At 53.0% G+C, this 23,425-nt stretch overlaps 2 protein-coding genes and 1 long non-coding RNA gene across 3 annotated transcripts; 1 reads left to right on the forward strand and 2 right to left on the reverse strand.

Moving 5' to 3' along the window:
- Window positions 1-1,762: 1,762 nt before the first annotated feature.
- Window positions 1,763-3,977, reverse strand: MPEG1 (macrophage expressed 1). The gene has a single exon (XM_067550749.1). It carries the CDS (start codon window positions 3,975-3,977, stop codon window positions 1,815-1,817), a length of 2,163 nt encoding a protein of 720 aa, XP_067406850.1. The 3' UTR covers window positions 1,763-1,814.
- Window positions 3,978-12,447: 8,470 nt separating this feature from the next.
- Window positions 12,448-15,302, reverse strand: LOC137154804 (uncharacterized). The gene is made up of 5 exons (XR_010920298.1): window positions 15,157-15,302; window positions 14,072-14,188; window positions 12,844-12,903; window positions 12,692-12,735; window positions 12,448-12,600 (listed from the first exon to the last, which is right to left on the reverse strand). It is a non-coding gene; the product is annotated as an uncharacterized lncRNA (long non-coding RNA).
- On the forward strand, window positions 14,481-22,795 carry LOC137154803 (snaclec purpureotin subunit beta-like). Its single transcript, XM_067550630.1, has 6 exons — window positions 14,481-14,638; window positions 17,219-17,337; window positions 19,645-19,791; window positions 20,893-21,007; window positions 21,814-21,883; window positions 22,428-22,795. The coding sequence occupies exons 1-6, from the start codon at window positions 14,590-14,592 to the stop codon at window positions 22,459-22,461; spliced, it is 534 nt and encodes a 177-aa protein (XP_067406731.1). The 5' UTR covers window positions 14,481-14,589; the 3' UTR covers window positions 22,462-22,795.
- Window positions 22,796-23,425: the final 630 nt, after the last annotated feature.

Below are 23,425 nucleotides of genomic sequence, written 5' to 3' on the forward strand. Positions count from 1 at the left end.
TGCATTGTCGCCTGTGCACTTAACTGCTGCTTGAAATAAAAGAGAAAAGCTGCATCTTTCTAATCTATTTAAGTAACCTGCCGGAGGTTAGAGAGAAGGTAGTGGCTGGTTCAGAATATTGAGTTCCTCTCCTGCATCCCATTCCCAGGAGGCCATGTGTCCTTAATGGCATGTGAGCCGGCCGTGAGCACTCAGAAATGGGTCGCGGGGGAGGGAGGGGAGGATTGGGGTGAGAGGCTATTTTCAATAGAACAGCACCTACAACCATTTTTGTTCTTGCTTTTATGGGCTGTCTCCTGGGAGCACACTGGAGAAATTTCCTCCTCCTGTCTTATGATAGCACAAGAGCAGGGTCTTTGGCTGTAGTGTTTTGCTCTGCCTCACTGGGTGCTAATGAGGTCTGTCTGTCCATTGGCTATCTGCTAGCGCCTTCTCCCAACCGCCCCACCCCCATCTGCTGGCTGAACATCTTGGCTTTCCAGCTGGGGAAACGGCCACGCGGTAGTGGCGGCTTGCCAACAGTGGCTGCAGAGTGCTGTGCTCTGTTAATCTGCTGCTGTGACCCACCAGGCACTGTGGCAGCAGTCTCCGTGCAGTGGAGGGCGAAGGGAGGCCCAGGACTGTAGCATGAGAGGAAGGGGCAGGAGAGGCTGGTGCAACACCCCAAACTACACAGCCCTTGAGGTGTGGTCACATGGGTATAGGTGAAATGAAAGGCGTTAGAAGCCGCTATGTCCGGGCAGTGGGTGCCAGTGATTAAAGAGAGAGGCAGGCCCCAGACTTAGGGTTCCCACAAGGGGATGGGGGCTCTGAAATCCTGGCATAGAGTACTTGTATTTCCCCATCCCTTGGTGTCAGCTCCTGGCATTGCTGCATGCAAGGGTAGATATCTGCATGGCTACTGGCTGAGATGGCTCTGAATTTGTCCCCCTTGACCATAGATCCATTCCATCCCCTGCTCAGACACCTCTGAGGGTTGCAGCCCTACCTTGCTGGAGCTTTCCATGGAGACTGGCTCCTATTCTGGCTGGTTAGGCTTTCCCCTTGACATCTGGGCACTTGGAAGGGGCTCATGATTTGGGATGCTGCAGTTATGGGGGGCCCAAAGTGACCCCCCAAAGGGCTGGGTGCCAGGCTAGTCTGAATCGGGGGCCTCCGGGTGGGCCTTAGGGAAACAGGCCCCCAGATCATTCTGAATAAGTGGCAGGAGGTTTGTAGGGTTGGTGGGGGTGAAAGGGGCAGAGAAGCTCTGGGCTGGCCCATGAAGGGGCATTTAGCGTGATCCCTACACTGTGTAATGCCTGGGTCAGAGGCTGGCCCCCCGGCCCTCTCCCCCAGCGCTGTAAGGTCGCAACCAACCCCCGTCCACTGCAGCTTGTTTCCGGCTACCCTGCTGGTTAATTACCCTCCCGCCCATGGGCCCCAGGGGAAAGCCAGAGTTGCCCTCGCTGTCTCTGTCATGGCTGGGCGGTTCAAAGCACAGACAGGACCCGTCCCCACTCCAGCATCTCCTTGAGGTAGAACTCAAGGGTACCCCTGACCTGACTCCCGTGCATGCACACCTCTAGCTCCAGGAGGCTGGCCTGGCCGGGGGTGGGGGGTTGCAGCTCAAACTAATTAATAGTGCAGTGGGGACCCAGCTATTGAGTGGGGGAGGGGCACGTGCCTGTGCCACGCAGTGGAGGGATGGGATGGGGAGGGAAGCTTGCAGTTCTGCCCCGGGGAAAGGAAGACCTCACAGCTCTGCGCAGCGGGAAGCTAGGTGCTGTGCCCGGAGGTGGAAGGGGGCTTTTCCTAGTAACAGCCAGTGGGAGTTAGCCTGCCTGGCTCTCCGGGTCTTGCTGGCCTCTCTCCCCCAGCTCAGCAGCGGTGCCGTACGCACAGCTGTCTGGGACCAGGCTCTGCCCCTCCTCCACTGCACGGTACCCCCTGCTCTTGTACCTCCGGGAGCCATAGACCGCCAAGGCGATGAGGACAGCCAGGCCAGTGGTGACAGCCACTGTGACGCCGGCTGTCTCCTTGCCCGACAAGCCGCCCCCACTGCCCAGCCCTGCGGCGCGGCGCGTCTCATCAGGCTGCCCGATCCGCCACAGCTGAGTCTGGGTGTCTTTGACCCAGGAGCGCTCTCCATCAGCGCTGGTCACCAGGACAGTGTCCATGCCCACCAGAGTCATGGCAGGTGGGCGGGTGTAGGGAGGGAGCCGTGCCGGGGGCAGAGCCCCTCCGGTGAAGATCCCGGACTGGACGCAGTACTCCACTTGGCAGCCGTCGCTGATCAGGGCCAGGTGCTGGCTGAATCCCGCTGGGCAACGCTTCAGGTAAGGGTCATCTACCGTCCCCTTGTGGCCCCCCGCCAGGGGGTTCCCCGTCTCGCAGCTGAAGAGCCCCCCGAAGGGCACGGAGTACCTATACCCCATCTCGTAGTCCTTGCTGACACACAGCTGGAGCTGGTCGAAGAGCCTCAGCTGGAAGAAGCCAGAGGGGCACGACTGGGCGTTGGTCAATGGATTGGCACTCCGAGAGCTGAAGAGACCCCCAAAGAGATACCCAGAGTTCTTGGGGACCTGGCCGCTTGCCTTGCACCAGAACGCACTGAACTGGACCCGGGACAGCCAGAAGACATCCTGACACACCCTCCTGCAGAACAGTCCCAGCACGCAGTCGCGGTGGCACTCCAGGTGGCTGTAGCCTTCCTCTCTTTCCTGGGTGCTCAGCCATACCGGGGCATAGCCTGCGGGACAGGAGAACGCCCCGGTGAGTGGGTTCTTTTGTTCTAGCCCCTGGCAGAGTACGGCGGTATCTGGGCCTGCCAGCGGGACACACTCCTGGTAGGTGCCCCCAAAGGTGAAGTTGGTCTCAGCCCCTTTGCAGGAGCCGTCATCTGCATTGGCGTGGAAGTTGAAGTTTGTCGAGGTGGCGTCCGTGCAGCCAGGGTAGGTGTTGAAGGTGTAGTAGCGGCGGGCGGCCGACTCCACCCTCTTGGAAAGCTTCTTCACTGTGGGGCTGGGCAGCTCTGGCAGGTGGCTGGGCGTGATGAAGAAATGCAAGGGCAGGCCAGAGCGGTCAATAGCCACCAGCTGGTTGGTGGTGCCTTCTTGCCAGGTCTTGAGGGTGACGCCTGGGTAGAAGGGCATGCCACCAATGCTCTCCACCCTGGAGCTGGTGCGGCTGGCCAGGTACTGTTTGGTGAAGCTGTTCTCCATGTCCAGTGATCCTCCAGTGCTGAAGTTGATGATGCTGTGAAAGGAGGCCCCTGCTGAAGCGGTGATGGCACTCCGCGTGGACATGTTGTCCTGGACAAAAGTGGATTTGATCTGATCCTCTTGCAGGAGGCTGGCCCCAGCGTCCACTGAGGTGATGACGTGGGTGCCATAGTTCAAGATCAGCACTTCTGACAGGAAGTCTGCCATCCGGCTCTGGTTGTTCTCTAGGTGGCCCGCAATGGCCACCAGCTGCTGGCGGAAGCTCTTGTCCAGGGCTGCCCCAGGGTCGAACTTGGCAGTGTAGACCAGGTTCCTGATCTGGACCCGGGTGGTCATGGCCTGGTCCTTCACCTGGTGGGTCTTCAGCTTGTGGAAGTCGCTGGAGAACTTGCCGTTGAGAGAGGAGAAGAGGGAGACCTCTGCATTGACCGAGGCGGCCGTGGCACTCTGGTAGCCCATCCATGATTCTATGATCTCCGAGTTCATCTCCAGGTTGCTCTGCTTGCGTGGGATGGTGAAGACCTCATCTGGGATGATGTAGGAGCCGTCTTCTGTGGTTTTGCACAGCGAGTAGCCCAGGCTGATCACTCTCCCCATATCCAGGTTCCTTAGATTGTCCCAGCCCCCTCCAGGCAGCACCTCCAGACCAGGGAGCTTCAGAGCTTTCTTACACTCCTGAACCCCCACGGCAGGTGGTGCTTCTGGAGGCTTCTCTGCTCCTTTCACCCAGGCCACCAGGCTCCAGGAGAGAAGGGTTCCCAGCAATTTGTTCATGGCTGGAGCAGCGCTCGCAAGATGCAGCCGTCTGAGCAGAGAGGAGGCAGCTGTCAAAATGCCCTGGTGGCTTTAGCAGCTCCGATCCCAGCCCTCTGCGAGTTCCTCCTTTCTGGGCTCGACTTAGTGATCAGAAAGAGGGAAGTGAGAGTGGATACATGTGGGAATCAGACAGAAAGCCAGCCAGTATGGCAGGGCCCTTCACCTCCCTCTTCGTGGTGGCAGGAGATAGATAGATAGCTATTTCCTGTTCATTACAGTGCCCAAAGGGCTGTAGAGCAATGGATTATTGCCCTGTCTTCTCCTGCCAGTCTCCCATTCTGACACCGGAGTCGCCCATCGGCTGAGTGGGAGCAAACGCTGAGACCTTGCAGGTCAGCTTCCCAGTGCAGGAGCAACTGGAATCCACCCTGACTCTGCCTCAGTGAGCATCACTTCCTTCATTTACATCTCGGCACCAGTTCTGGAAGCTTGGGTGGTCATACACACCGTGTAGCGCAACCCCTGCTCCTGTGAAGCTGAGCCCAGCACAAGTGCCGGGGTCCCAGGGAGAGCTTTCCACTCAGCAATTGACTCCAAGGGGAGCCCAAGTCAGAAAGCCAACTATCCTGCCAGATGCACAGATCCCTGTTGTTAGAACTGTCTGTCACCCCACACCACCTGCACACACGTCTTCCGAAACTAAAAACTTGCTCACGCACTCAGAACTGAGAAGACTGTTACAGCGCTCTCTGTTGTAACAGTGAAAAGGGGAGAGGTCCCTGCCTCCACTCCACATCCACACTCTAATTCCGGGTGGCACAGGGACTTGCTGACACCAGGTCTGCATGGGGAGGGAGTGAACCCTGGCATTGATCTAGTTTCTGCACCTGCACTGCTAGAGATGCTGTTGCCCAGACGGGGTTGAGTTTAACTCAGTGCTGTAATGACTGAAGTGATGGAGGGGAGGGGTTGGTTTGGCCAAAACTTCGCTTCTTTGCAGAGCCCTGCAGCCTGTTGCTATCCCAACCCGGCCCCCCCTCCTGCTCTCCCGCTGTCTCTTAACCCTGACCCACAGCGCCTGGCTGTTCCAGTCCTGGCATTTCTTCCCCCCTCTCCAGGCCCACCAGCTCATCCCTGCCGATGCCCTTCACTCCTGACCCCCAGCCCTCTGCTATCCCCTCCCTGCACTTCAGCCAGCCTCATCTGCAGCCCCCTGCCGACCCAGCCCCGGACTTCCCACACCCAGCTCTGCCTTTGCCCCTCAAGCCTGATCTGCAGCCTCCCCTGTCCTGCTATTACACTCTGAATACCCTCAGCCATCTCCACCTTTCCCCTTTACTCCTGCTACGCAGCCCTTCTTGGCCAGGGAGCCAGGGGCAGCCCTGCCATTGCGCTTCGCTCCTCACCCCAGCTGTGACTCTGCTGCTCTACGAACCGAACCGCAGCTGTGGTCAGCAAGTCACGGCAGTCATGAGGCGAAAGGTTTTCTCTTCTCGTGCCCCTGAGCAGCAGTTTCACTTCAACTATTCGCTTATTTCTATACTTTCTTTGCTCCCAGGGTGGGTCCTTCTGTACTTTAGGGTTGTTAATTTGCACTGTAGGGTGGTTGGTAGGTATTCTTCTGCCTTCAGGGTCAGAATGGCAGTTGGTGTCTTTATTCCCCTTTCTGTTGTCAGAGCAGTTGAGGTTGGTGTCTTTTTATGCCCTGCACATACATTCCTCACTCACACGAAGCGAATTTATCAAGATGTTTTTAGGTTCAATAGTTACGAGTTTCAGGAAAGAGCTCACTGCAAGAAACTAACACGATGGAGTCCACGTCTGCCACACTAAACAGCACTGTACCATTATCATAACAGTAGAGGGAACATTTCTCTCTGTCTCTATCTCACTTATGTAGATGCCTTGTTTTACTGTATCTGATTTGTTTGCACAGCTCCTGGGGAGGGCTCACACAGAGAGATGCAACACAGGCAGCCTCTTCATTGGACTAACACTAAAACCAGCCAGGACTGGCTGAGCTATCCCCTAATAGTCCAGCTCTATTGCTATGGCAATTAGGCAAGACACAAAATACACCACACTAAGACTGACGCATTTCTCTTCCTGAGGGCTCTCCCAACACTCAGCTGTAGGGACAGGATGCTCTTGACACGAAGAGTGGCGCACATGCCCTTATCTGGCCAGCCAAAGGTTAACGGTGAATCTTGCGGCTCCAAAACGTGTCTAAAGAGGAATAAATCTTCCAAGCGGCTGCTATTGCTTCCTCTTCCTTAGGCCATCACTTCCTCTTGCAGGACAGTTTCAGCAGAGGATCTAAAGGGGATGTAGGTGAAGGGCGGGGGTGCATTGTGGATGCCGGTTATTAGCAATCCTGCGACTGACAACTTTTGGTTATTTGCAGCATTGTGCAGGGAACCGATCCCACCCCCTTGGCTTTACTGTCGGATCCTGCTGGTTAATTATTATATTTTGCCATGCACCTTTGTTCCTCCCCTTTCCCACCATCCCCCACGCGTGGCTCTGTTTCTCACAGAAAGCCCTGACCACAGGCGGATGGCTGGGCTGCAGCCAGGACCGGAAGCGCCCTCGTGGTAGGGCATGGCCCAGAAAGCACAGGGAGAGGCACCGTGTAGCTCTGCAGGCCCCTTGCTCCCTTTGGAAAGTCCTGGCATCCAGGCTGCAGCCCCGTTCCCTGCTGTCCGCAGTCCCCCCTCCCACTGCACAGTCCCAGGGCTCCTGTGCGGGTGGTGAGGCGCACGCCACTGTCTGCGGCATGGGCCTTTTCTGCGCTGGCAACTTTTTGCTGTGAACTGAGAAGTTGCTAATAACCAGCATCCACTGTGTGTGCATGTGTCTATACCTAACTATACTGGGTGGGGGGAGGAGTGTCTGCACCTCTCCATATGGTGTAGCTATAATTCCCTATACTGTGTGTGTCAATATCCGTCTATACGGTGTGGGTGTAGTATGTGTGTTTATATCTAGCTATACTCTGTGTGTGCGCATGCACGTGCGTGTGCATTTTTATCTATCTCTACTGTGTGGGTGTGGGTGTCAATATCTAAATATGCTGTGTGTGTTTATATCTACCTATCCTCTGTGTGTGGGTGGGTGGGTGGGTGTGGGCAAAGCCATGAGGACTACAGATTTTATAGGCATAGCTACCACTGGGGGATGTGGTGATAGCCCAGAACGCTGGTCTTATGGGGGAGGCACTGGCTGGGGACCCCCAAAATCTAGGGTCAAATCCTAGTTCGGCCTCAGACTGCCTATGTGATCCAGGCCAAGATGCATAATCCAGCTAGTGCCTCTGTGCAATGGGGCTAATATCCCCCTGCCCCCCATGTCTCCCAGGGTGGCAGGAAAGCAGTGGGAGGCCAGGGGAAGCAAAGGCAGAGGAGGCCAGGGACCAGTTGAGCTGCAGGGTATCAGTCACAACCAACAGGAGGAGCCGTGAAGAGGGCAGGAAAGCTCTTTGCAAGGCAGGACCAGCCGCGTCACAGACACAGCCCTGTCCTTGCTCCTTTTAAACACTGGCTGGAAGTGACCCGGAGAGATGGCCTTAAAAATAGATAAAGCAGCTAGCAGATGGTTTCCTGGAGCGTCTGTTTCCTGAGGCTGAGCAGAGCAATGGGTGTGGTGTGACAGCTCTGGCAGGACGGGACGGCTGGGACAGGTGACGTCAGGCTTAGGAGGTCAGAAAACAGGGAAGTGTGAGCGTAACGTGCCCTGCACGTGAAATTGCCCAGCCCAGCGGCCCCCCCCCGGGCGGTCGTTTGAGTTTAATTTTACAGGCCCCATTCCCCCGTGTTCAGCTATGACAACATGGTGGGCAGGGCCCAAAAGGGCTAGCGGGAAGCTTGCCCCCAGTAGACAGCAGGCAACTAGGCCTTAGCTGACTGCTCTTCGAGGCGGTAGAGAAAATGGGCTGGCACGTCTGACGCGAGGCATGGCTTTAGAGCAGCCTTTGCCACTTCTGCCCGCCCCAGCAACCACAGCTGCCACGCCTTGGGGCTGGCACTAGAGCCGCTGATTTACCTGAGCCACTGGAAGAGCAGGCGGCAAGGCGGGGTCGCGTGGCTCAAGCCGAGCCAGGATGGAGGATGTCTGAGGGGAGTGGGAGCCTGGAAAGGGCCGTGGTGCCGGAGGATCAGAGAGAGCGAGGGGCAGAGAGCATGGGGGCTTGTTGGGGGAGATGGATGAGCTTGAGGCAGCCGGGGGGGGGAAGAATGCTGGTAATGGGGGTACGAGGCTGCAACTTCAGGGAGCTGGAGGGGGGGAAGCTGCCCTGCCCCCTGCTTCCCATTAAACAACTCCCCCTGCCTATATCCTGCTCCCACCCCCAGCTGCCAGCCTGCCCCTGTCCTACACCAACCCCATCGTGAGTCACCATAGCAGCTGGCTGCTGCTGCTTTCCCCTTTCCCTGCTGGCTCCGGCCAGCTGGGCACCGCAGCCTGGGGGCAGACAGGTCTCCTTGCTCTCCGTGCTGGTGCTGGAGGAGGGATTGCAGGGAAAATTCCATTCAGCTCCCTGAGGGATGCGGGAGCTCCTGGCAGGGCTGCAGAGAAAGGGAAGGGGCAAATGCAGGGCTTAAATAACTGGGAGCTGGCAAGTGGGAGGGATGGTTTGTCCGTCTCCCCCACAGCTCCTCCTCCTCCTCCTCTCCTGTGGCAAGACCCCCCAGCTCCCGGATGTTTCAATCTGCTTTAACCACTGGGCAAATGAGGGTGCGTCCTGCTGGGAGCAGGGTCCTCGCAGCTGCCCTAGCGAGTGGAGCTGCATGGGTGTGGTCGCTTGGGCTCAGAAGTTTAAGGAGGGGGCTGGGCTTCAGAGTCGAAGCGCCAGCCTGAGCCGCAACTGAGCGCCACTGTCTACACAGCCAAGCTTAGCACTGTAGTGTGTGCCTGCGTATGCTGAGCTGGGCTCGGAGGCTCACTGCTGCTGCCTGTGTAGACAGGCCCGATGAGCTATTTTTCAGACCTCTTGCAGCTCTTCTCTGAGCCCTTTCCAATTTTTCAACATCCTTTTTGGGGAGGCGCCAGGAGCAGACACAGTATCTGGTCTCGCTGAGGCCGGATACAGAGGTTACATCACCTCCCTGCTCCAAGTTGACGTCCCCTGCTTCTACAGCCAAGGTCTGCCTTTGCCTACAGCATTGCCCCGGAAGCTCATGTTCAGCTGATTTTCTACCATGAGCCTGAAGCCCTTTTCAGGGCCACTGCTTTCCATGACCCAGTCCAGCCAGTGTATCTGTCTGCCCTGTGTTCTTTGTTCCTGGATGCTTGATCTTGCATTAGGCCCCGTGAAAACACATGTTCAAATGAGCCAGTGCTGTGCTGGTGAGTCCTGTGAATACAACCCACCTTCGGACCCAGAGAAATGCCGCCCCAGTGTTAACGTAGACTTCCACTAAAATCTTACCGTCCCTTGGCTTGGACAAGACTGACCTCTCCTGGGAAGAGAGCGCTTCCTCACAGCTCTTACCACCCAGCAAGAGTTTTATGGGGGCACTGGAGAGGTCCCCACACCCCACTCTCAGAGTGAAACGGGGTTGCTGAAATAAATCTTCTCTAGGAGAGGCTGCACAGCTGCTGCTAGCTGAACAAGCTGCTGAAAAGGTTTTCACCCTGTAGGACCCTCTTTAGGAGCACATTTGATTGTTACCCCAATTGCCCGGAACAGCTAGTTGACATTTCTGCGGTCTTGCAGCGTGATCCAGTTAGGAGAAGAAACTGAAGATGGAATCTGGTGCTTTTGACGCAAACATGTTCATTTACAAACAAGGTACAAAAGACCTGTTCCCCTGAACGCAGAAGGAACCAAAATAACGGAAGGCTGCGTTCTTGCTCACGGGCCCACCCACGCTACTTTCAGCCACCAACCCTGATCCCAGGACTTCCCTCTAAGCTCCTCCCCAGGGTGTCAGGAATAAGACCCCGCAGCTGGGGTGGGTCACTCTCCTGACAGCCTAATGAGCTGCATCTGCGAGACCACCTGACAGAGGGTCCCATCTGACTGGCTGAGGAAGCTAGCAGGCACTTCAGCAGCTGCTCAGAGCATTTTCCCAAGGCTGTGCTAGCCAGCCCCGCTCCTGCCTCACTCCAGGTAACCTGGTTCTGACCATCAGCTCCAATTTGTGATTTCGGTTCTAACCTGGGTCTCCGATTCCTGGTCACTGACTCCTGCTCCAACCACTAGGCCCATCTGCCCACCTCCTGGTCTTACAGGCTGCTGCTTTGCTTGCTTTCTCAGCTTCTCCTTCAAGTGATGGTCCCTACTGTATTCCACTGAGGGAGCTGGAGCTATTCAAAGTAGTGGTGTCCGTGCGGGCCACGCATGCGCTCTTGTACTGCCTCATGGTTTCATCCGAGGCGATAAAGGACGAGCTGGACTGATCACACCCTCAGTTCCTTCTCACCACTGCATGGTCCAAGTCAGAGCTTCTGCCATTCCCTTGTGACACACTTTCCAAGTGTAGCAGAAAAGATTGTTTTATTCTTGTACATTGTTAGAATTTACTTGGTTTTGTGTGGTCATTTTTAGCGTTAGTTATAGTTTTCTTATGATTTAAGGGCTTTGGGATGCCACTTTGGCCGGTCCTCCCCACACACCCACAGCTGGGTACTGGATTATCCTGAAGGCACCTCAGCTTGTCTCACCTTCACACACACACACACCCTGGTCAAACAATAGCCAGTGGAACCCCTGCCCCCACAGTGCTAGTTTCTGGGCAGACTTTGCTGGGCCTTGTTTTAGCTGGGCCTCCTTAACCAAAACCATCAGTTTCAGGGTGGTTTTAACCTGCCCCATCACAATTATTACAGGTCTACGTTTCACAGAATAGCAAGTTCTCCACTGATTCCTCCTCAATCTGCTTTCTTGCTGTTCAGTGTCCCCACCTTCTCCATGTCTCTCGTCTTCTCCCCCCTTCTCATCTGTCATTTTGTATAGATGGATAAGGGGTTAACTGAGGTCAGGTCTACACTACAGACCTATATCGGTAAAATTACATCACTCACTCCCCTGTTTTCACTCCCTTGAGTGCCGTAGTTACATCGACTTAGTGCTGTCCACACAGTGGGGATTATGTCGGCAGGAGAGCTTCTCCTATCAGCAAGGGAGGTGGATTAATGATGCCAAGGGGAGAAGCTCTCACGTCGGTGTAGGAGCATCTTCACTTAAGTGCTACAGCAGCCCAGCTGTGTTGGTGCAGCCTTTGAAGTATAGACCTGCCCTGAATATCCTGAACCTGACACACTGTTCCATTTAGTTACTGTCTCGTCCCTGGCTCCACTAAATACGGACAAACGCTTTGGCGCAAATGGATGGGTCTATAATAAGATTCCGGGATTGTCACTCTGTCTGCATGTCACGTGGAAGCCTAGAATGTCTGGGACTGAGTGAAGCGATGGAAACAACTACAGACAAGACTGGTTTAGAGCTCTCTCTTTGTTTATAGGTTCATTAATCCCTGGGCTTTGCATCCGTTATCCCGTTTTTAAGTTCTCAGCTTTTTTTAAACACGTCTTTACAAATCACACCCGTGTGGCCGTACAGTACAGGCTTTCCGCCAGTTTTAAATAAATGTTTCCCTTCAATGTTTCAGGAGACCCTTTCAGAGAAATGGATTTTGTTTTTCAACTTAATCCCAGAGACAGAACACCACTGAACTTTTCCAGCTACTGCAGCTATGACGTCCGTGATGGACTTGCGTAACCAGTTGTGCAAGATGGTCTGGATCAGAGTTCGTTATCTGATCAAACTCTGCAAACAGAGCAGGTCTAAAAACCACCTTGGCTCACCTCAGTTTGTCCACATTTTCACTCAAGACCAAGGCTTTTTAAATAGCGTATGGTAGAAAAGTCCAGAATCCAGTCATGCTGGTTTGGCAGGCATGTAGTTCTTATACAGACAGTAGAGGTTGTGAAATGAAACTCATGATAGGACCCCACCACGAATCCAATCCAAAACGGACACCATACCTGAACATCGAAGCTGAGGGAGAAACTGTCCCTCGCTCTTTTCTCATGGCTAAACTGCTCCTTCTGTACAGTTGCTCAAGTCTGGTGTCCGCACATCAGAAAGGATGTTGAGAAACTAAAGGGTGGTGAAGACAGCTACAAGAGGTTTGGAAAACCTGCCTCAATGAACAGCCGCCAACGGGGAAGGTGGGGAAGTGACTTGCCCAACACCCACCGGGTCAGTAGTGGAGCCAGAAATAGAATCCAAACTTCAGACTTCCAAAAGGCCTTTGACAAGGTCTCGCAAAAGCAGCCCACACACTGTCAACCAATGCATGCTGGAGGGGAAAAGTTAAACCACTCCCGCACCTTACAGGGTTCTAAATTAATGGTGTCATCTCAGGAAAGGGACATCCATATAGACAGTGCAGTGAAAACCCGGCTCAGTGAGCACAACTGCAGTCAAACACACAAACGAGCTGTTGGGGTGCATAGATAGAGATGGGATAGAGAATACTCCAAGGACTGTTTCTAGTGCCTTTATTCAAATCAATGATGTGGCCTCATCTGGGTACCACGTGCAGCCCTGGGCACCCGTATCTCCAGGAGGATATTGCAGAGCTACAGGGGTTCAGAGAAGGGCGATGAGAAAAATCCTGGGGCTGGAAAAACTCTCCTATGAAGAGAAATTGAAAAGATGGGTGATTTTTACTTTAGAGAGGGGGATGGGAAGGAGGGGCTAGGATGGAAGCTTATAAAATACTGACTGGGCTATAGAACGGAGGTCAGGGGCTGCTGTTCTCCTGGTCTCCTAGCATAAAGAAAAGGGAACAGTCAGTGAATCTGGAAGGTGGGAAATTCAAAACTTTTAACAGGAAATACTTTTTTGTACAGTGCAGGATTAACCTGTGGAACTTACTGCCAAAGGATATTCTTGAGGCCAGGAAGACTGCAAGATTTAAAAGGTAACTGGCCATTTCTGTGGATAACAAGAATATTCAGAATTATAATTAGTGACAACAAAAATTGGGGCAGGGTTATTAAACCTCATGCTTCAGGGCTTAAGACAATCTCTAACTAGTAGAGAGCAGAATGAGACCTAAGCTTATCCCACATACTGAGAAGTTCTTACAGCTTCTTCTTCAGCATTTGATATTGGCTACTATTGTTGACAGGAGACTGAGCCAGTCTGGCAATTCCTGTGCTCCTGTATTCCTAACCCAGGCTTCCTGAATTTTAGTCTAATGTCCTAGCCACTAGGCAACACTGCTTCTCTGAACACTGCCTTTCTGAAAGAAGAAATAAAAAAATCTTATGTGGAACTAGTATTAGGAACATATCAAAATGAATAGAGTGGACGAATGCATCAAACTCACGTGACTCCTTGAGAACAGAAGTCACAGAAGGTCTTTCTGATAATTTACGGTCATCAGAAGATGTTGATGGCTTTTTGAGCTCCCACACCTAAGTAGTTCCACAGACAAGTTCTGCTCTCTTCTTTTCAGTTTCTAGAGGTCCATGTAGAACAGGGATTTGTTCTTCACCTGCTCTTTACAATGTGCTGAGTGGGAGGACAATGGTAGCAAAGCTTTCCTTGTTGGGGTGCAGCGATTGGTGTTTGGATCTCTGTGTGATCTTGGGGGGGGGGTGTTAAATTTGGCTAAGTGATACTTCGCTGCCGAGATGTTCAGCACAGTCTCAGGGTCACAGGCACAGATAGCAGCACAGTTGTTCTCCCACTCACTCTGCTGTGGCTCACCAGTGTGATTGTATGCCACGAGCCGCTCTTTGAGTGTTTTTTTAGTGCAGGTTTGATGCAGGTTTGATGGCCTTTCCCTGGACAGTTGAACGTGGTTGCATCAGAAATGGCCTTTATTTGACCCTTCACACAATTCCTTGACCATCTTTGGGAGCAGCAGGAAGACAAATTTCACTGCTTCTCTTTCAAACAATCTCCCCTTCGGCCCCCCCTCTTCCCTCCACCCACCTGTCATGACTAGACTATCCAGGATTTTTTCAATCCCAAATTAGCCCTCTGCAAATAATGTGGATAATTTGAATGCTGAAGTTGCCATTGTGTGTTTGTTTTTTAACCAGTGTTTCTACCTAATTTCCCTCCCTCTCTCCAAATTGCTATCCCTACTTACAAGTGAACTGATCCCAATGGGCATGATCCATTTGCACACTTCTCTTTCAGAGCTGAATTTTCCACTGCCAGGCTTTTGCTTTCTCATCTTTCCACCTGTGCAGCCACTCTGCCCTCCCTAGAGTCAAGAAAAAGAATTGCAGGATGTGGCATAGCTATTCTTCAGGTCCCGAGGAGATTTCCTTATGTGTTCTTTCTCCCATGCCAGCCAGTTCCTGCCTGAAAACAACTAGTATATTTGTCCAAGCACAATAAAGCAAACAGCTGCAGGGCTTACCCCACTGGCCTCTGAGTGGAGAAAGGGTTAAACCAGGCCCCTGGAGCCAGAAGGAACACAGCAGGAAAAACAAAGGTGGGTTGGATGAGCTTGCTGTCAGGTGATTGATATCAAAGTTCCTGCTTCCACCTGTTCCCTGTTTGTTCTGCTGTGAGCAAAGCCAGAAAGCCCAACTGGAGGGGAGCCTCTGCAAGCCAGCTAGGCTCTTGGGATTTGCCTGCTGACCCTCATCCTCACCAGAGATGGATCCCAGGACGTCCTTCTACTTCTTGCTCTTCTTCATTGCCCGGGGTGAGTTGGGGTGTCCTTCCCTGAAGATAACCCCCCCACACCCACAGTGGTTTTGTAGGCACCACTGCCTGACACAGAGGGCCTTATGGAATCATGGGGAAGTCCTGGTCCTGGTGGAGAGGTGTCTCCACCGCACACCACGTCTGCTGGATCAGCATCCATTGCTCCCCTTTGCTGGGTTTGGGCAAAGAGCCCAAGGACTGAGAGGCCCATGGAGTGTGAATCCCCTGCTCACCCCAGGCTTGAGAGGTGGAAGGTGAAGCAGAGGGCGTCTGGCTCCCTGCCGCCTCTTCTTCCTCCCATCCAACCAACCAACCAACTCTCTACTTTAACCTTGAAGCCTCCTTTGCCTCCCCATCCCACTTGTGCCCTTTCCATGCACCTCTGCCTGGAATGCCCTCCTTCTTCCTATACATCCGGAGTTCCCCCTCTCCTCCAAAATCCTCCTCACCCCTCACTTCTCGCTCCCTGCTTTCCACTGTAGGTCTCCACTGCTGGGCTGCCTACTTCTCACTCACTGTGTCATTCTTCTGGGGCAACTCTTTGGCTCTGGAGGTTTCTGGGCAGGTTGTTCGCTTGGGAGCTGGGGTGCACGTTTAATTGCATTTGGTGTTTTGTGTGCCTGGTTCTTTTACTTTGCATCTGGTAGTTTTCATTTCCTGTAGGACCTAGAACAATGGAGAGGGCCTCTATAAAAAACAGTGAACCAATTAAGGGCTAGATGCTGGCCCATCTAATGCTTCCAGAAAGAGGAGTGAAGAGACACAAGTTACCTGTTTCTTCCTCTGCATTAGATGCCCGTGTTGCAGGTGGCAACGCAAGGAGAGTAGCTGTCTGTGGAGATGCCACTACTGCTGCCATGCAGGGAGGTGGGCAATGAGTGAGCAGGGGCGGGGAAGGGGTGGAGCCATCACTCTGTCCATGCCAACACGCTGGCCTAGGGGCTGCGCCTGTCACGGGCCTCACCCTGCCTGACCTATCGCCTCTCCTGTGCTATATCAAGACATCGATTCCTGCCACCTGTTGGCCCAGGACGCCAGCCTCCATCACCCCATTGGTAGGTTTTCGATCAAGCTTCTTTGTGCTTACTCCCAGGATGCTCCTCACACCTGGGAGGAATTGCCCGTAAACATCCACAAAACTGCCTCCTTGTCCTCCTTCAAAAATCTCTCCTACCGTGATACCCACAAAAACTTGACATCCGCTAGGCTGCTGGTGTGCTGAGACACCTGCCCAGTGTGATCTCATTATTTCCTTCCGCTCCCCCATCTGTCTGCATCCAGCACTCAGCCTCGATTGTAAGCTTTTGGGACAGGGCTGTCTGCATGTTTTTTGTACAGTGCCTAGCACCATGGGGCTGTGGTCCATGATGAGGGCTCCTAGCTGCTACCATACTACAAATAAATAATAATAATCAGAGTGCCAGGCCCCGGGAGGGGGGGAGGGGGAGTGGTTAATCTGCCACAGAGCCAGGGCTGACACAGTTCAGCGCCCCCTTCTGGAGCAAAAGGGGGAAGCAGTGTGCAGACCAAATCAGGTCCCGATCTGCTCTGCAGGCAGCACAGCTTCCGGCAAAGCCATAAGTTAGCTCTAGATAATGTCGTTCACGTTCTTTTAATTTTCCTTTCACTCTCAACTCTTCTCTGTTCTCCTCTTCCTTGGATCATGATGGATTCTCTGGCCACTGTTATCCAGGCAGTCACACGAGATAATCTCCAAGGCCTTCTGGCCTTGGAACCAATGAATTTTGTCTCTTGCCACCTGTTATGTTTGTCCCATGTCATTTTTAAGCAAGAGGCCCCTGTCTTTTTCACTGGCTGTAAAGCGCCAAGCAAAACGCCACTGCTGTATTCATAATTATCATGTATGAAAAAATATTCTTGCTAAATGAAGCCATCAATGAAAATCATTACCAATAATAGCAACCACTAGATCTCTCTTCTCCTTGCATGAGGGTATTGATATTGCTATAGTGGTGCCACAAGGTGGGGCTGTTACACACAATCTCACAAGGCCTCCGTGTGTGAGCCAGTGTACAGTCATAGGAACATAAGAACGGCCCTACTGGGTCAGCCCAATGGTCCATCTAGCCCAGTATCCTGATCCATCCCTGATCCATCCCCAGTATCCTGATCCATTCCATCGTCCATTCCCAGCTTCTAGCAAACAGGCTCAGGACACTTCAGAGCATGGTTTTGCATGTCTTAGCAGACATGCTGCTATGTTAGTTTTGTAATGCAATTTCTCTTTTTGCAGGGAGGGGGGACTGTTGCAAAGGGCAGGAGGGTTTGTTGCTCCCTGGGAACCTGGCACTGGTGCATGGGCTGCGATCCCTAACAGAGGGGCTTGAATGTGTGCTCTTTGTGACCACCTCTGTTCCAGGACTGGTGCATAAAATGTAAATAAATAAGGTCCACTAAGAAACTACTCAGACTTTGTGCCACTGATTTCTCCTTCAATGAGCAACTGGTATAATATTTACCTGTTTTTGGGATCGATAGGTGAAACATGCTGTATTTATGTTTCTCTCTCTCTCTCTCTCTCTCTCATTTCACTTCTGGTTCCTTCTCTTGACTCCAGATGCCTGCTCCCAGGAGAACTGTCTCTGCGCCCGCGGCTTTTGTGATGAGGGCTGGGTGCAGTATCGAGACTTCTGCTATAAGGCTGTGATGGAACCGACAAACTGGCCCGAAGCTGAGGCAAGTCTGATTGTAGGGAGGCAGTGTGGCCTAGAAAGAGACCCGGCATGGGAGTTAGGAGAGCTGGATTCTGTTCCCAGCCTGGTTTGCTGGGAGACCTTGGGCAAGTCACTCCTGTCTCTGTGCCTCAGTTTCCTCATCTGTAAAATGGGGATAAAGATACTGACTTCCTTTGTGAAGTGCATTGAGACCTTTTTTTAAAAAAAAAAAAAAAAAAAAAAAAAAAAAAAAAAACCCCACGTCCTCTGCTCCTGTCTTTTGCTGTGCCTCTCTGGAGCCTCTCTGCTTGAGAACACTACATGGAGTTGATCTACAGTGTGTCCCCCCCTCACTTTTTCTGCATTGTGTGACACCTTATTTGCAATAGCAGATCCTCAGCCCCTTAGACCAAGGACTGGAGAGGGAGGAGCTCCCTCCCTCAGAGATCTCTGCTGGCACTAACGCCGAAGGAACGTCTACACTGCCATTATAAACCCCATGGCACTGAGTTGCTGAGCCCGGGTCAGCTGACTTGCCCGGCTAAAAATAGCTTTGCCGATGTTCAGGCTTGGGCTCTGAAACCATCCCCCCCTCGCAGGGTCTCAGAGCCTGGGTGGCTGCTGGAACCTGACTGTCTACACTGCAGTTTATAGCCCCGCAGCCTGAGCCCCCCAAGCCTCCACAGCCAGGAGGGAGGTCTTTGATTGCAGCTTAGTAGATGCTGTCCCCTGACACTGCCTTTATGTGCCCGTTCTGGGCACATGGGTTAATTAGCCCGGTAGCTTTCGCCAGCCCATCCCCGATCCCTCAATTAGACACAGCTTTGCCCCTCAGCTTGACTCGGGGTGGGGGAGTGGAGGGGGCTATTTTAGTTAGCGATCAGAGGGGTGGCCCAGCTGCTGTCGCCCAGCTTTCTGGCCCAGCTCTGCTGACGAGAAGCACTTTACCAGAGCTGGAGTGTATTAACAGGCAGGCGCATTTGCTGAGCAGGGAGAGAAGTGGGGGACAGGAAATGCTCTTGAGGGGACACGTTGCTAAGGGTCGGATTCTTACCCCACCCACGGTTCCCCTGAGTTCAGTGGGACTGTGGGCGGAGTGGGATCTCATGCAGCAGGCCTGTTCGAAGGGGTTGACTGACGTCGCTCATTAAATCCTGGGCCATGTGAGTGAATCTGCCCCCTGAGCGGCAGGTATGATTCCTGCTAGGGGGAATCTTGGTCTAAGCCACAACTCTCCTTTGCTATATGAACAAGTTTGGGGGAATTTCCCAGCCTTCCATATTGCCTCTGTTCACCGCCTCTGATGGATGTTGTTCCCCTCCCACCGACATCTCGTCACTCAGTAGCTTGCACTCCACGTGGCGGCATTTCTCTGGGGGTCTGTAATGCGCTAACTCTCGAATGCTGCATGCCCTCTGTGCCTCGATGGCCAGAGCTCTCCTGGTTTGGGGGGGAGATCAGAAAAAAACGAAAGGGGGAAATGGAGGACACAAGTCGTTTGTGCCATCCGGTTAGCAGTGGCATCAGCTTCAATCGCCTCTGTAATTGTCAGTGGATGGCAGCCTTTGGCACCTTCCAGCATAACACAACCCCTCATCTTAGTAGTGCCCGTCCTCCCCACAGACTTATAAAGTGGTGATGCTCCGAGGTTGGCTCTACGCTCAAAATGCCACAATGGAGCCTAGAGGCTTACTACAGCCACGGGAGGGATTCTTCTGTCACTGTAGCAAACCCACCCCTTCAAGGAATTTTTCTGTTGCCCTTGTGGCATTTACACCGCGGCGCAGGTCGGCTTAACTCTGTCACATGGGGCAGGAAAATTTTCACAGCTCTGGGTGATGTGGTTAAGCCGACTGAAATTTCCAGTGTAGCATAACCACAAGAGAGAGAGAAAAAGAAGGATTATAAAAATGATGGAAGGAGGGACACACACAGCATGTGGGATCTCTGAAATGCAGGATGGCATGGAGCAGGGGGGGACAGGCTGTGGAAATGGAAGGATGCAAGTAGCTCTGGGTGTGCATTAGCAGCCCTGTAATCCATGGCTTCCAGCACCACAGGGATTCTGCTGTATTAGTCCCCTTCCCGTGAGGGAAACCAAGGTCTGAGAAGTTAAGAGACATGCCCAAGGCCACTTGGTGAGTCTGTGGCATAGCTGGGAATTAAGCCCAGCTGTTCTGAGGGCTAGCCCACTGCCTCAATGACAAGATCACCCCACTTCTCTAGGGCCCTGACCCACTGATGTTGACAGGAATTTTTCCATACGTTTTTGGTAAGGCGTGCTAGTTGTAGCCACGGGTGATTTTTTTTCCTTGGGTTGCCTTTTCAGATGAGATGTCAAAGCTACGGGAAGAATTCCCACTTGGCCTCCATCCACAGCGCAGAGGAAAATGACTTCATCTTTCATCTGATGGGCAAGCCGCTGGATTACACTAAAGGGCAGGCCTACTGGATCGGTGCACATGACACTTTCAAGGTAACTACTGCCTCACCCATCTGGCGCAACCCGGACTGCAACATCAATGCAATCACTAGGGACGGAGGGCCAGCCTGGCGTTTTCACTTACACCAAGGCTACCCCACTGCCATCCGTGGAGTTGAGGGCAGATTTTGGCTCCCCATGTCTTATGCTGTGGGCTTGTATTTCAATCTGAAGCAGAGCAAAAAGAGTTTGCCTGGATTAGGTGTCCTCAGTTCTATCCCTGGCTCTGCTGCTGGGGTGGTTGTAGGCAAGTCCTCAGCCTTGCCTTGTGCCTCAGTTTCCCCATCTGTAAAATCAGGATACCGATACTGACTTGCTTTGTAAAGCACTGGCACTCTACTAACAAAACGTGCTATCGAAGAGGTAGGTGTGGGTGTTGTTTAGCTGCAAAGCATGCTGGGATACAGTGTGTAGAAATGCTGCTGTGGGAACCTCGGTGCTCTGGCTAATGTTTGTGCTCTAAAAACCAGGCCCGGACGTCTAAGCTTGCAGGAGGGTTATAGCTGGGTGTGGCATGGCTGTCGCGTGTGCCCATGTAGCCCCTCTGCTGCTGGCGTTGGCCACAGCTGGGGAAGGTGTGTTGGGATCCGCTGGAGGCTGGTAAGCCCCCAAAGTGGAGGTGGCGTCGAAAGGTGAATTCAATGCCAGCTTAGGGTGCAGGGGAGGATTATAACAAGCAAGGCTCTGCTCACTCTACCAGCCTGCCAGCTGGAAGGATGAGCTAGTGGTTAGGGCAGCACGAGCGGGACTCAAGAACCCTGGGTTCAGTTCCTGGCTCTGCCACTGTCTCCCCATGTGACCTTGGTGAAGTCACGTCATCTACCCTGTGGAGAGTTCCCCTCTCTGTAAAATGGGAGTGACCCTTCCCCTCCCCCTTGGGGTGGTGTGAGGTTGACTCTGTCCGGGCTTGAGAGGGTCGCAGTGAGGCAGGACAGAGAGACAGCTAGAGAAGGAGCCTCCACAGCCGGGATGGGAGGTGCAGATGCGGTGTGAGAGGCAGTGCTGATGGGGGCTATTGCTCCATCTCCTCTCCCCCTAGCACTCCCCCCCCACCCCACCGTGGTTCAGTCATTAACACCTTAGCCCTTTCTCCAGGAGGGGTCTTTCACCTGGACGGACGGTTCGGAATACACTTACAAGACCTTTCCTCAAGACCAGCCTGATGGCCTCCCGGGAGAAAACTACCTTGGCTCCTGGATCCTGGAAAATGGTGGGGAGCTTTGTCCTGGGCGGGGAGGGGAGCAGATGGTTGGTGGCTGTGTTTGGTGAGGGTTGGCTCATTATCTCTACCCCTCGGCTCTTGGCGGAAGATCATTCAGATTCAGTTCCTGCGGGTTGATTAGAATATCTGATCAAACATTGAACTGTTTGATTTGGTCCCCTGCCGGTCCGGCTAGGTCCACTGACCTAGCTAGCTTCTGCTTCTGACTGTGGCTTATGCCAATTTCTTCAGGGGAAGAAAACCCATGCCTCCCCCACCAAAAAACAACAACTCCAAATCAAACAAAAGCCCTCCCAGGGGGCCAGTTGCCTGCGGGTTACACTTCTATCAGTGATCAGCACATGCACATAAGCACGAGGGAGGGCTGACAATCCCAGTGCGTTGCGACCGACTTTCAAAGCGAACTCCACAAATGGAACAGGGTGCAATCCCCTCAGGCCGGGCTCACCTCTGGCCTGCCCTGTGTGTCGTCAGATTTACCAGAGCTACACAGGTGCAAAGCGAGATGCAAAGCAGCAATGGATCAAAGCAATGTTGCTTTCAGCCTTTCTTCTCATGCCTCATCTAAGTTCCCACTAGTGTTTTCCAGGCTCTGTCTACATCCACCCCATCCACCCATCCGGCTACATACACCCTATCTATCCACCCCAGTCATGACCGTCCACTTACCCACACGGGCGGGGTGGTTTCATTAGTTCTCACATGCTGATGATGTTCCTAGTCATGGAAGTGTCTGTTCCTCCCACCGAGCAGTCTGTTCCTGGGTTGATTCCTTCTTACCTCGTCTCTTTCAGGCTTGGTCACCTGGAATGACTATGATGCCAGATCCTTCCCGTTCGTTTGCAAATACACCCTGCCGAACAGGTACCATCCAGCTTTGCTCCCACCAGGGCAGGCTATTTTTCTTACCGGTGAACTCTAGCAGCAGTTGGAGGTGTTACAGTCGGTGACGGTTCGAGCACCCGCAGGGCCCTATTGTTATTCATATTGCAGTTGCGCTCTGACTGTGCCGGCCACTGTGCAAACATGTAGAAAGACACAGTCTCTGTCCCTATGAGCTCCACATACAGCGATGCCAGTGTCCTTCCTGCACAGTGCCTGCCCAGGAAGAGAGGTCTCTAGGCAGCTTAGGCTCCATGGTTCCTTTGGCCCCTAAACTAGCCAGGCTCTCTGCCCTGGGGCCAGATTGAAACTAGCACTCCCAAAGGGCAAAGGCCCCATTCCCCATCCCCTGAGCTACCTATCTGGGGCCAGATCAGAACTGGCACCCCCTAGAGGGGAAAAGTCCTATATCTCATTCCCCCCCCCAGCTCCAGATCAGAGCCATCATCCCCTAGAGGGGAAGGGTCCCATCCACATCTGGGCACCACAACCAACAGCTGTTTCTCTTCCTCTTTTGCATGAGCAGCGCCTGTGCTCGCACCTGGAGGGGCCGCTTCTGATATGGGGGAAGATGTGGCCTGTATCCTGCGGCGGAGGCTGTGTCAACTTCCTGTGCTGTAGCTTCACATCTGGAACAATTTACTGCTGGCTCTTATCCTGTCTTTTGTGTCCTGGGTAGAACTGGGCAAATGACAGGCTTTGGGGTTTGCTGGGAATTCTGAAAAATGGGGGAAGGGGGATTCATTTTAGGACAAACTGAAAAAATGATTTAAAACTTTTTCTGCAAATGGAGGAGGGCGGGGACTCATTTTGGGTCAAATGAAAATTATCTTTTGCTTTTGATTGTTTTAAAACTTTGTGTTTTCTTGCTTTTAATAAAACTAAAGGACATTTCACAGGGAAAAGTAGTTTCAAACCCCCCCAAAAAAACTCAAACCGTTTAGATGGTTTCTGAATTTGCTTTTCGTTTTGACCGATACAATGTAGTGAAGCCAAAACAAAATTCAGTTTCACTGAATCTGCATTTTTCCACCAGAAAAGGGGTTTGTCTAAGAAATGTCACCCAGCTGTATTCCCAGGAGCGGCTCCTTATGGGAGCCACTTTCTAACACGAGCCCTCGGCAGGCTTGGTGCCAGGGAACAAAGGAGGTCATGACTCACAGAGCCACCCACTCCAGCCTCCAGAGCCACCCCCCTGACCACCACGCTCTCACTGGGTGATGATCAGTTGCAGTGCGGTCCTGGACAATGACTGGGCCTCCCAGGTGCTACCATAATACACCTAATAATGTGCAGGGCCTAGCACAACAGAGGTCTCGTCTGTGACGGCCTGCCAAGTGCTACCGTAATACACCTACTAAATAATGACCATGGAAATGTGGAGTCGGTAAGGATTCAATCGGCTCCTGAGGAGTTGATGTTTTTAACCCCCAAAATGAGCTGGGGACAAAGGGACGGGCAGTGAGCCATGGGGAAAGGTGTATAAAACCACCGTACCTTTGCCAGGTGCAACCTTCAGCGTTG

This window comes from Emydura macquarii, unplaced genomic scaffold (assembly GCF_026122565.2).
Source record: "Emydura macquarii macquarii isolate MOO-44397 ecotype Brisbane River unplaced genomic scaffold, CSIRO-AGI_Emac_v2 contig_1305, whole genome shotgun sequence".
In the NCBI taxonomy this organism is placed as follows: Eukaryota; Metazoa; Chordata; order Testudines; family Chelidae; genus Emydura; species Emydura macquarii.